This window comes from Balaenoptera ricei, chromosome 9 (genome assembly GCF_028023285.1).
Source record: "Balaenoptera ricei isolate mBalRic1 chromosome 9, mBalRic1.hap2, whole genome shotgun sequence".
Taxonomy (NCBI): Eukaryota; Metazoa; Chordata; class Mammalia; order Artiodactyla; family Balaenopteridae; genus Balaenoptera; species Balaenoptera ricei.
Genome location: NC_082647.1, coordinates 46,754,707 through 46,767,027, shown reverse-complemented (window position 1 = coordinate 46,767,027; position 12,321 = coordinate 46,754,707). Strand labels below are relative to the sequence as shown.

The window sequence follows — 12,321 nt, the reverse complement described above, 5'->3', positions numbered from 1 at the left end:
GGCAGAAAACAAGGTTTTCCTCTTTATGCATGACTTGGGCTGCGTTTGGTGCTGGGTCCCAGTTCTGGCCAGCACCCTAGTCTCCTTGTGTTCCGGCAGTAGCTCCAGATCCCAAGGGCACCCACAGCCCTCCTCCTTCCTTGCTGCTTCTGTGGATGCAGCCCTGAGAAGGCCAGGACACTGGGCGGGGCCTTGGGGACATCTTTCCAGAGCCCGTTAAGGCCCGGGGCTCTTCTGAGTTAGCTCTGCAGTGGCTAACCCTGACTCTGAATCAGCCGCCAGGAAACTCTAAGGGGTCAGAACTCAGGGTCCCAGCTGCTACTTCACAGGTTCTTACCAGGAGGTAACATCTGTAGCCACGGCAAAGGGAGAATGTGTTTTACACCTTCTTGCTGGAGTTTGAGAGCAGCAAGGTGCCCCCTCCTCGGGCACCTGAATGCCAGGCCAGCCAGCTTCCTTGGGTGTAGACGCAGGGAGCCGGGAGCTGGAGAAGGACTCCCGGCCAAGTTCTTCATCATCGGTGAAGGACCTGAGCCCCAGTGGGGAAGGGGCTGCCCAAGGACAGACACAAGGCCCGGGCCTGGAAGCCAGTCACCCATCACCACCTGCTGAGCTGGGGCTGGCCTGGGAGAGCCCGCTTCTCCTCCAGGCCCTGGGCCCGCCCTCAGCTTCCGGGCTCTACCGCCGGTGGTGGCAGGGGGCTGGCATACCTGAGAGGTTGGTGAGGGTCGTGATTGCGTGGCAGTACTGTTCCAGTAGCATCCACACGGGCTGGTCTCTGGGTGCCTGGCTGGGCCCGGCCGCCTAGAGGACAGGAGAAATGAGGGTCAGGCCCTGGCCATACAGTGACAGCACATGTCTGCCTGTCCCCCACCCCACCCCGCCTCGTCCTGTCACTCATCCCATACCCTCTATTGTACAGAGGAGAAAACAGAGGAGGGAGATGCCCAAGGCCACACAGCAGAACAGCAGCCTGGCCAGACCTGGAACCCTGAAAAGGCCTTAGAAGTGGTCTAGTGCATCTTGGCTCCCAAGGGAAGACTAATGCTCTGTCCATCCCTTGGCCCCCAAAGGTGTCTTCTTCCGGATGGGATGTGCCCTGTGTCCTTCTGTCACCAAAGCTGGGGTGGGGGTGTCCGCCAGCCCTTCGTTTCCCCAGCAAACATTTGTACTGTGCCTACTGTGTGTCAGGCTCTGGCTGGGGGACACGGTGTCCTCAGGGTAGTCCCAGGCCAGGTAGGGATCCCCTAGACTTGGAAGGTGCAGAAAAGAGGGGAGAAGAGTGGATGATTTGACTTTGTTTCTCTGTCACACAGGTAAACAGGCAGTTACAAATGTTAACCCATGGGACTCCTAACTTGGACTTGGGAAGACAGGGGAGGCTTCCTGGAGGAGGTGGCACTTTGGGGGCAACCAGACAGATGAGTAGGGGAAAAGGAAGGAAACACTGTGCCAATGTGAGCCCTTGCCAGGGAACAAACGTGATTGTTGCAACAACGGCAATTCCATCCAAAAGACAGAAACCATCTAGGATCCCATCTCCTGAAAAAATCATGAGGGAGTGCTGGATGTAGAGGGACAAAGTAGATGTGGTTATCTCTGCCCTTCAGGGGACCATCTTCTGGAGGGAAAGATGGATGGGTAATCAACTTGTTAAAAGATGGATGGGTAATCAACTTGTTACAGTGTCTACAATTTGCTGAGAAGGAATAAGGTAGCATCACAGAGGAGGTCATGCTGATGTGGGCTTTGAAGGTTGAATAGGAGTTTGCCCAGCTGATAAGGGTGGGGCCAGGAAAGGCATCCTAGATAGAGAGCAAAACAAGTGCAAAGGCAGAGAGGCTGGAAAGTGCATGGTGTGAAACTGAACAAATGCAATGCCGTCTAAAATTCTAACCCTTGTCTCCCATTCTTTCCAAGACCACCACTTCTCTTACCTTGTGGCCAGTGCGTGCGCGCACTTGTGCATGTGTATGCAAGGTGATTTTTGCACGTCCCCCCAACACTGATATTCCTGATCCTGGGATTCTGGAAGGCACTGCCCCACTAGTGGGCAGCCCCTCCCCTTTCTCCTGCCTGTCAGATATTTCCATCCTGGCAGCTGGGTCAATGTTTGCCCCAGGATGTCCCCAGGACCAGAGCCCAACAGCCCTCAAACATCACGTTCCCCACGTCGGGCTCAGTCCATTTCCTGTGCTGGGGCTGGAGGCTGCATGCTCTGCCTCACCACGCCGGCCTGGAGCTCCTAATTAATGACCCCGCTCGGTCAGGTGGGAGAGCCGAGCACGGCACAGCCACCACTTACAGGCACTCACTGCACCTGGGTTCTGCCAACTGTCTCCACAGGGCTGGAGGCAGGAGGAAGCGCTGGGAAGCAGAGGTGCTGTGTGTGAGATTAGTGTGTGTGCAAGGGGTATGTGTGCGGGGTGTGTATATGTCTGTGTGGGGTGTGTGGTTGTGTGTGTGAGTAGTATGTGTATAGTGCGTGTAGTGTGTGTGCGTCTGGCTGCTGTGAGGGGCTTCCTGAGCCCTCAGCCGGGAGCTCTGGCCGCTCGGCCTGCAGGACAGACACTGGGGGCCATGGTCTTGCTGTTCACATACCCCAGGGCTGCCAGGAGCTCCCCAGCATCAGCTTCTCGGGCATCATGAAGGCCTGGCTGTCCAGGGAGCCACCTGCCAGGGGTGAGGTGGGCTGGTGAGGGGACACTCTGGGTCCTGGGAGTGTTCTGATGCCCCACTCTCAGCTGGGTCAGGGGAGAGTATGGGCCCTAAGCCTAAGCCATCCCCCGTTCCCATCCCCCTTCTCTTTGCTTGAGAAGCAGCTAGTACGCTCTCTCTGGGGGCAGGGGGGAGGGCTGAGTTCCCAGAGAGCCACCAGCCTCTGGAAGTCACGGGAGAGGCAATGCTCAGTGCAGAGGCATGTGGTGTTGATGGTGGGCTCTGACCAACCAGATTCTGCATCTTAGATGCAAGCTCCTCTTCTCAAAGCCCCCAGTGGCCACACTGTGGCCCCATCACTCAGGCATCTCATGTTCAACTTTGGGAGGGTCTGAACACCTGGCTCTGAGCTCATGGACAGGGGCGGGTGGGCATCCTCTGCCAGGACTCAGGCACTGTGGGGCTGTCCTTGTATCAGTCGCTGCCATCTGAGGCCGTGGCTGAGTCTCCTTGCTGAGCAAAGCAGGGGGCACTGGCTGCCGTGCTCAGTATTGATGTGTGCTGTTCAAGCCTGGGCAAAATGGGCGAGGAGATCAGAAGTGGTTTTGGAATAATTCCCAAGTCTGGGCTCCGTCTCCAACTCCTTCTCCACTGGTCGAATAAGCTGGCAAAGCCAAAGATGTTCATTCTCTTCAAGGGGGTTGGTTGGGTGGATCTGACTCAGTTCAAACCTGCAACATACCCTGGAGGTGCCCATTTTGGACAGAGCCGCTGCTGCTAATGGTGGTGGGTGGGTGGGGGAGGGGCGGGCAGGGAGGAGGAAGGAGAGGCCGGTGCCCCCAGCGAGCCCACGGCGGGCCAGGGAAAGCAGAGACACAGCCATGAATAATTATCCCCAAGGCCTGGGTGATGAGCTCTCAGAGGCAGCAGACTGCAGACATGCCCATCCACGTTCAGAGCTCTAGGGATGTTGCTTCTCAGCTCTGTGGCCTTGGCCAAGTTACTTCACTTTTTTGAGCCTTGGCCTCCGCCTTTACAATGCGGATAATACAAACCCCATGGGGCTTTGGTGTGCGTTAAACAAATTACTGACTGTCAAGAGCTGGTACATAGAAGACACGTGTTACCTGGTGGCTCTTGTCAAGGACTTTAGGAGGGGTACAGTTAGGGAGCTCAGCAATGGGGGCTTCAAACCGCATCTGGGGGAGTCCCGCAGCCCAGTTCAAGCCCTTCTCCTCTAGAAAAGTCTCTTAGAAACCCCATGTTCTGCCTTCCAAGCTCTGCAGCCAGCGTGGCTCCCCCTCTCAGCCCTCAGCACCCCTCCCGTGTACAGTGGCCCCTGAAGACGCACCTGCACCTCCCGCACCGGGCTCACTGCTCAGCAGTGCTCAGTGGATGCTGGGTGAGAAAACTGCACATGGAAGCTGAGTCCAAGAGGACGGAAGGACTTGGTCCAAGGTAGGATGAAGGGTAATAAGAGCAGAAAGAAATTCCAGGGGCAGGAGCTGAGCGAGCAAAGGCTCGGAGGCAGGGAAGCACAGGGCCTGCTCAGGAAGCAGCAAGCCTCTGGTTTGGGGATGCTATTAAGAGGACAGAGGGTGGGAAAGAGGCTTCTTGGATGTGAAGTCAGCATTTACTGTGTGCTAGACACAGCTCTAAATGCTTCAGGGCAGCCCATTTAATCCTCACAACAGCCTCTGAGGTGGCTGTGAATGACCCCAGTTTACAGGTCAGGAAACTGAGGCCCAGAGAAGCGAAGTCACCTCCCAAGGCCACACAGCGGGTAAGGGGCTAAGGCAGAACCGTTCAGACAGTCTGGTAGGTCACAAGTTGGTCAGATACACACTGAAGAGCTGGTCCCGTGTGAGGGGGTGAAAGCCTGTGGTCCGCAAATGCTGGGAGGACCCCAGCTCCAAAAAAGGGTGAGTCAGAAGCAGCTCTCACCAGTGGAGTGGGGGCCTGTGGGCAGAGAGCTAGGTCATGGGAGGAGGGGAGGGAGACCCAGCCAGCCCGGCAGGGCCTTGCTCAAGGGAGACAAGAAGTCTGGCTTCTAGAACTGACTCTGAGCCACCTGAAGACCCCATTATCTCTCTTTTGTGGGGGACACCTTGGACTTCTGTACTGATCAGCTCTTGGCTGTCATAGGGGCAGAGAGCTGCCCCCCCCCACTCAGCCCCGCCCCATGAGGCTACAGGCTGCTGGAGCTCAGGGCCCACATCTGTCTGCTTCACATCTGGGTCCCCGGTTCCCAGTCCAGAGCCTGGCATGTAGCAGGTGCTCAATAAATGTTTGTTTGGATGAGACCATGGCCCCCTCAGCCAGGGAGAGCTGCACCCCTACCCCCAATTCTGGGAACTCAGTTCTGGGCTCTTCCTGCTTGTCAGGTAGCCTTCTTTCTGAATTTTCCCTTTGAGGACGGCCCGGGTCCAGCCGCTGTGTGCCTGGAGTTGGAAGCCCTCCCTTATACAGGGCAAGGGAGAGGCCCTGGCAGGGGAGCCAAGAGAAGAGAGCCAGCTGCTCTTCCTCCACCTCGGGCCCGGTCCAGGCAGAACCTGGGGCCCAGGCGCCAGGCGGGCCCCAAAGGTGCCACCTCCCTGGAGCCGGGGGTCTGGCCCAGCCTCGTGCTCCCTCCTGGCTTGGCGACAAAGCTTCCTCTAAATTTAGCTGCTGGTCTAAGCCTGGGAGAGTTGGGACCACAGGTCCTGCGGCCAGGCTGCCAGTAACTGGACAGGAACGGGGTGAGCTCCCTCCCTGCCTTCTCCCTCTCCGCCCAAGGTCAGAGAGGACTCCTCTGGAGGGGGAGGGTTCCTCCCCAGTGTTTTCTTTCATTCACTGGTCTCACTGAGCCTGAGCCAGGAACAGAGGAAAGAGAAACTCATGCCCTACCCCGGGGAAGGAGGAAGAGATGGGGACACTGAAGACAGGGTATGGGGAGGAGGGAAGGAGGGGGAGGAGAAAGGGGAGAGACGGCAGGATGGAGAAAGGAGAGGAGGAGGAGGAGTAGAGGGGGGAGGAGGGGCAGAAGAGAGGGAGGAAAGGTGGGGGGACGGGGCATGAGGAGGCAGAGTCTGGGCCCTGAGCAGACACAGGGGAGACAGTACTGGAGCTGCGGCTGGCTGAGGCAGAGGGTGAGGGACTGGCAGTCAGACGAAGGAAGTAGGTAATTGTTTTCTGGAGTATCCGAGCAGGCTTCCTGGAAGGGGAGACTTTTTAGATGCTCAGTTCTAACTTATTAGCTGCCGGGACCTTGACTGAGGGCCCCAAGAGCCCCCAGCAGCTTTCCATAGGGCTCTCCGTACCCTGAGTGTTCCAGCAGGTCCCTCTCTCTAAGATGTCCCACTCTCCCATCTAGTCTGAATCCAGCCACCAACTTGCCTGGAGAAACTTCCAGGTCTTTCCTCGGCATGTGTTCTCTCTCATCTCTGAAAGCCTGTGGCTCCCTCTAGCCTCTGTCCCTCTTCTCTGACCTGTGCCGAGCCCTGGGTCCTGCATACAGATGTCTGAGGGAGCAAGGGGGGGAGGGAAGGCAGGAGCTGGCCTGCAAGAAGTCCTGTAACAGGTCACTAGGCCTAAAATTATCTCCTTAATGATCAACTCATCTAATATCCAGTTTGCCTAAAAGTCACCTCTTTCTGATTTGTTTTGGCATCTGAGTGTCTTACACCTTCGTGAAGGGGTCAGGCTGCCTGGTTTGAATCCTGGCCCTGCTACTACCAGATGAGTGACCTTGGGCACATGACCTTGCCTTAGCTTCTTCATCTGTCAAATGGGGATATTGATGGTCTTATGCCCTAGGGTGGTTGTGAAGCTTAAAACAGGTAATGTGTGTCAGAGCTTAGAACAGTACCAAGCATGTGGTAAGTCCTGTGTAGATACTAAACAGAATAAACAAAATAAGCTTATTGGATAATATATCCCTCCCTTGGCAGATTTGAAATGATATCTTAAAAACTTAGAATTTTGAGTAAAGTGACTTACGACTGACTGAGGAGGCCTAAAAATGCTTAAAATTAAATAAAGTAGAAAATGACAGCTAAGAGAATACAGAATAGTCCCGTAATTCATAAAGTGCTGCAAATCTGAGACTTACTAGGAATACGAAATTAAATAGGCAGACAAACCGGTTTTTTAAAAAAATACTAAAACATCAACAAAATGGCAAAAACAGAGAGACTAAATTAGCTGATTAGGTTAGAAAACACTCAGAGAGTAGTTGAACTTGGGGGAAGGGTTATTAGATGAATTAGCTTCTGGTAAATGGCCCTTGAGTCCCCTGCCCCCAACCCTCCACAGACCCCGGGTGTGTGTGCAGGGCCCTGGCCTTGGTCTTGGGGAGAGCTGTGCAGGTTAGGGAGGGTCCAGGCTTCTGGAATTTGGGCCTTCCCTCTTTGTTGAGCCTTCTCAGGACAGACAGCCCCACCAGAAGCAAGAACCTGGGGCAAGAGACCACAGAAGTGCTGTCCTAAGGCCCTGGCGGGAAGCACCTTGTTGCTCAAAGGTCCGACAGGTTGGACCCAGACAAGACTTCTTGGGGTCTTCACAGAGGGGGAGGCGAGGTTAGAATCAAGGAGTTTGGAATCCAGCAGCCATATTTCTTAGCCTTACTCAACCTGCATTTCCGTCTGTAAATAACTGTCCCAACCTTCCCAGTGTTTTAGTAAAGGGCTTAGCATGGCACCCGGTGCCCAAGAAGCCTGCATGATTTCCGCACTGCTTCCCAAAGTAGCTTCTCAAAGGCCTCGGGGGGCAACTGGTAGCAGCAGGGTCAAGGCTTGGCTCCTCCAGGCTCTTGCAGTGTGGGCTGACCCAGGCTGTCCTCCCCACTCAACCACCAGCTGGAATTTTCACAATTGCACTTTAGATCAGGCCCCTCCCCAGCTTAGCGAGCCCTGAGCTCCCTGTGCCCTTGGGATAGAAATCAGATCCCACCAGGACCCACCATGCCCCCTGGAGCCTCACACCATCTCTTCTCAGGGTTGGGACTCTGGAGCCTTCCTCCCAGCTTGCTCTTCCCTCAGCCCCCCTCTAGGACCACCCCATCTCCATCCCTGCCATCCTGCCCACCTCCCGCCAGACTTCCTCCCAATCCTGGCAGAGGCTCTTATACCTGCACACACCTGTTCTCAGTTCCCATGACCAGAGTTTGTACATACACACTTAATTCTTAGCCGTTGTTTTCTTCGGCCAGCGGCTTCTTTAGGCTATCAACTTCATAGGGCAGGGGCCATGGGCTGGTGTTTTCACCCTTATGTCTTTACCATGCCTGATCCTCCTTAAATACTGGTTGAATCAAGTATTATTGAATAAATGAGAGGGCTGGAGGCCAGACCCTCCTGGATCGCCTTCCTTCCCCACCACCCGCTCCAGGTCACTTACTCTCTTTTCATAGAGAGCAGAAATCTCAGAATAGTTGGACGAGGACCCAGAAATAAATCCCATTACCACGAAGACCCAAAGCAAGGAAGCCTGTGCTTTGGGGCTAGAGAGACCACGGTCCTCTCTAGCTGGTTACGTGCTGAGTAACTTTGGGTGAGTAACTAGTCTAGTCTTGGGCCATCCGGGGAGCTAGGGGCAGGGCCTGGGCTGACTCTAAGGGGAGAGCAGACTGTTGCCTCGGAGGTTGCCAGTTCTGACGTCCCCGGGACCCAGGGTACCCTCCCACAGACCCCTCAACCTGGCCGGGCTCTTCGGCAGCAACCAGAAACCCTCTCCGTCTAACCAGCTTGGGCGGCTGGCATCATGGCCCCCAGAGGGGGACGGCTGAGGGGCCACCCTGGCCCTAACACCAACTGTCTTGAAGGCACCTAACCCCGGAACAAGTGCCAGGGGGCAAAAAGAGCTCAGAGCCCAAGACCTTGGGAGTGGGAGGTGGGGAGGGGGGGTGGTAGTGAACCCACTCCACAGCCTCCACCCATCCCTGCAATGTCGTTAAAAGGACCTGGCAGGTCTAGGGGCCATCTGCCCATCGGGGCACTGACCACACCTCAGCATGGTGCCCACTCCTCTCCTCCACCTGACCAGACCCCCTGGGAGGGCAGGGCCCCTAGTGCCTTCATCTCTGCTTACTCTGTGCCAGGCACGGTGCTCAGAGCTTTACCTGTACTATCTCAACTATTCCTCATGACAACCTTATTCAGTAAGCACCAAAATCATCCTCATTTTACCCAGGAGGAAACTGAGGCTGAGGAAATTTGAAGAGCCTGTCCAAGGTCACACACTAAGCAGCAAAGCAGGGATTTGATCAGGTCTGTCTGCAAAGCCACTTTGCCACAGATAGTGGACGCTCACTACCTATCTGTTGAATGAGCGTTGAACGAAGGAGTCCTCTGTGTACATATGGGGATGGGGCCAGGCCTCCTGACCTCCAGCCTGGCTCTGTCCCTTGCACTGCATGGCCTCTGAAGCCTTTCAGTGTCATGGTTCTTCATGAAAAGTGTGGCCTAGGACAGGTCACCCTCCCTCCCCGAGCCTCAGTTTCCCCATCTGTAAAATGGGGAGAGGGTAAGAGGTAGATTCCTCCCACATCTGTTTCTGGAAATCACCCCCTCTTAGCCTCACCCCCACTTCTTCAGCTCTTTCTGTACAGCTCCTCTCCATCCTGTCACCCTTGGCTCCTACCTGCAGACCCTGACTCTGGCCAGTGGGCACACCCACAGCTTTGAGAAACCCCTGGCAAGGTTGGTTCCCCCAAGTGCCCCCTCTGCCCCATTGCTCATTTGATACTGAGGGCTGCCTGGTTTCAGTCACTGAGACAAGTGTGAGGACCGGGCTGCAGGAGATGGGGGACAGCTTTCTGGGGGTCCCTTGTGGGGAAGGGCCAGAACTGGCATGGGGTGAGGAAGGGACTTGAGGCTCCTGCAGGGGAGACGGAGCAGGATCTATGGGGGAGGTGACAGAGTGGACAGGGGTCAGGAAATTTCTGGACCCGAGGAAGGGCATGTCCTAGACACTAGGGCGTCCCCCAGAATGCTCTGCTCATCCACAAGGGCTTCCAGGTCCCATCCTAGCTGGTGTGAAGAGTTTCATCTTCCCTCCACTTGCCCCCTCATCCAGGCAGGACATCTCCATCCCATCACCGGACACAGGGATCCCCAACCCCAACCCAGCCACCAAGCCCTAAGACCTCCTCCATCCAACTCCTAACAGGGCTAAGTGAAACCGAGCCCAGTAACTGAGCAGTGAGACCCCCTACCGCCTCGCAGTCAGGAGAGCTCGGCGCTCCAGCTCCCGGCGCCTCGACCCTGCGAACAGATCCCCCCTACCCCGCGCCTCCCCGCCCGCCACCACTCCCCGCACTTACTCTGAGCAGCGGCGGCAGGAGGCAGAGCAGGCAGAGGAGCGGGTGCGGGGCGTGGAGAAGGCGCCGGGGCCCCGCGGGACCCCCCATGCCCTCAGCGGCTGCGGACCCGAGCGCACCTCAGAGCACAGCGGTCCCGCCCTCCCCCGCTGTCCCCCGCCCCAGGCTACTGCTGTGTGGGCCCCTCCCTCCCCAACGCACCAGGCGGCCAAGGTATGGCCCCGGGCACGGGAAGAGGGGGTATTCTCCCCCCTCCACGCTCCGCAGTGACACCGCCCCACGGCCCGCCCCCTCCAGGTTATTTATAGCGGTGCTGGGCAGCAACTTCTGCCCAGGCAGCCGGAGAGACCAGACTCTGCTTCCAGTCTGCAGAGAAGGGGTTAATGCCTTTCACCAGCCTGCCACCTTTGCCAGGGCTGTAGCTGCCCACGCTGGGGAGAGAGGAATTGAGAAAGGGAGGCGGGGGTCTTTGTGGTTTTGGCAGAGCACAGAGTGGGCTGGGCGGATCTCATCCCCACCAGGCTTCCCAGCCCTGCTGGCATCTTCTGATTGTCTGGGGAGCTTTTACCACACACCACTGCCCACTGGGACAATCGAAATTTGAACGTGGAGGCCAGATTAAATAATAGTTCTGTGTCAGTGTTCAACTTCTCGATTTTGATAAGTGCCCTATCCACAGGTAAGAGAAAATTCTTGTTCTTAGGGAGTAATATTTAGGGCTAAAGGGATACCATATCTCTAACTTATTTTCAAAGGGTTCAGAAATACACACACACATACACAAATACACATATAGAGAGAAAGAGAACAATAAAACAAATGAGGTAAAATGTAAATAATTGGTAAATGTGGGCAAAGGGTATGTGGGTATACTTTGGATCATTCTTCCAACTTTTCTATAAATTTGAAATAAAATGCTAAAAAAATATATTCAACAACAACAACAACAAAGGAACAACGACAACAAATGCAGCAATGCCAGACCCCACCCAGAGCGTCTGATGATACAGGCTGGGGCAGGGCCCAGGCATTGATATGTTTTAGTAAATTTCACAGGGATCCTGATATCAGGCAGGGCTGAGCAGTGCTGGTCTCAGATGGGGACAGGTCCAGCCTAGGGCTGGGTCAGGGCTCAGGAGGTGAGGATTCTGGGAACCACTGAAGAAGGCTGTGGAACTGTTCTAACAGGTGGGCCTGGTGCACAGCGTTTAAAAGCTTAAGCAGCAATTCCAATGTTATTAAGATCTGAGGGGAAAGCATTTGAGGAATGTGATTAGTGAGGCACTGAGCTTTCCCTGGAGGGTGCAGACGAGGTGGGTACAGCCCAAGTTCAAGAAACTTAGACACTCTGTTTACTCTGGTCTCTGCCTGGGATACTTTTCTGTCCCTCAGTTCTTCTCCTCCACCTGCTTCCTCCAGGCAGCCTTCCTGACTGTACCAGCTCCCACATTGGCCTGCCCTGAAATCTCAGGGCCTAAATCTGAGCCCCTGATTCTCCTCGATGTGGACTGTTCTCTTATGGCCCCTTGGATGAGGCTGGCCTCCACGCAGCTTGGTTGGGAGGCAGGGGAGGCACTTCTTTTTATTTGTTCCTCCCTTTCTCCTCTGTTGCACAGAGCCTAGCTCCAATGGTGCAGGGGTATTTTTATAGGGAGATCAAAGGAAGAGTTGACCAGATCTCCCCATTCATCTGAAGGTGACAGGGTAGAAACCCCTGAGACAAGATATGGCTTTACTGGACCCAGTCAGATGGGCTTGATCAGAGAGGGCTCCTGGTAGGAGATAACCACTCAGTCAGATTTTGATTGAAGGGTGGGTAGCCTCAGAGCTGATGGGTCATCATGAGGTTCAACAGTTCTTTTCAGCACGTGTTACTGGAGCATCTCCATCACAATGGGTGCTGTTAAGCAGAGAGCAGAGGCTCCTGACCTTGAGGCCAGCCTCATTGCCTGTGAAGAGAGTGCCAGCAGAGAGAAGGTGTGTGGACCCTGTGAGATCTGGGCCTGAATAACTGTGATGGGAGCTGTCCGATAGTACAAGGTGCGGGACAGCTCAGGGAGTTGGCGGGGGGGGGGTTCTCTGGGGGAAAGGCACTACAGGAGCTCCTTGAATGATTTAAACAGATGGAGAAGGGAGACATCTTTCCTCCAGATGGAGGAGTTGGGGAGAACAGGAGCAAGGAGCTGGGCAAGCACAGCTGGCTGGGCTGGGTGTCTAGCTGGGGTGGGGACAGTGTAGGGTCAGGCAGTGAAGGACAGGCTGTAAGGAAGCTAGATCTGCTCTAGTTCTAGGAGGGTCTACAGAGCAGGCACATGGGCGCTCGGTCCTGATTCCTCCCTGGTAGGACATTCTGTGTGCGCTTCCCT

The 12,321-nt window shown here is 55.5% G+C and overlaps 1 protein-coding gene across 10 annotated transcripts in view; it reads right to left on the bottom strand.

Annotated features, from left to right (window-relative positions):
* Window positions 1-10,106, bottom strand: part of CRHR2 (corticotropin releasing hormone receptor 2) — a 45,360-nt gene extending 35,254 nt beyond the window's left edge. For 7 of the 10 annotated variants that reach the window (XM_059933643.1, XM_059933645.1, XM_059933646.1 and 4 more), the window contains exons 1-3: window positions 9,959-10,106; window positions 711-804; window positions 338-580 (exon numbers count right to left, since the gene is read on the bottom strand). In XM_059933643.1, the coding sequence (XP_059789626.1) occupies window positions 338-580; window positions 711-804; window positions 9,959-10,045 (424 nt within the window). In that variant the 5' untranslated portion in view covers window positions 10,046-10,106. The remainder of the gene's footprint in view (window positions 1-337; window positions 581-710; window positions 805-9,958) is intronic. The other 3 variants (XM_059933649.1, XM_059933652.1, XM_059933653.1) reach the window with 1 other exon arrangement.
* Window positions 10,107-12,321: the final 2,215 nt, after the last annotated feature.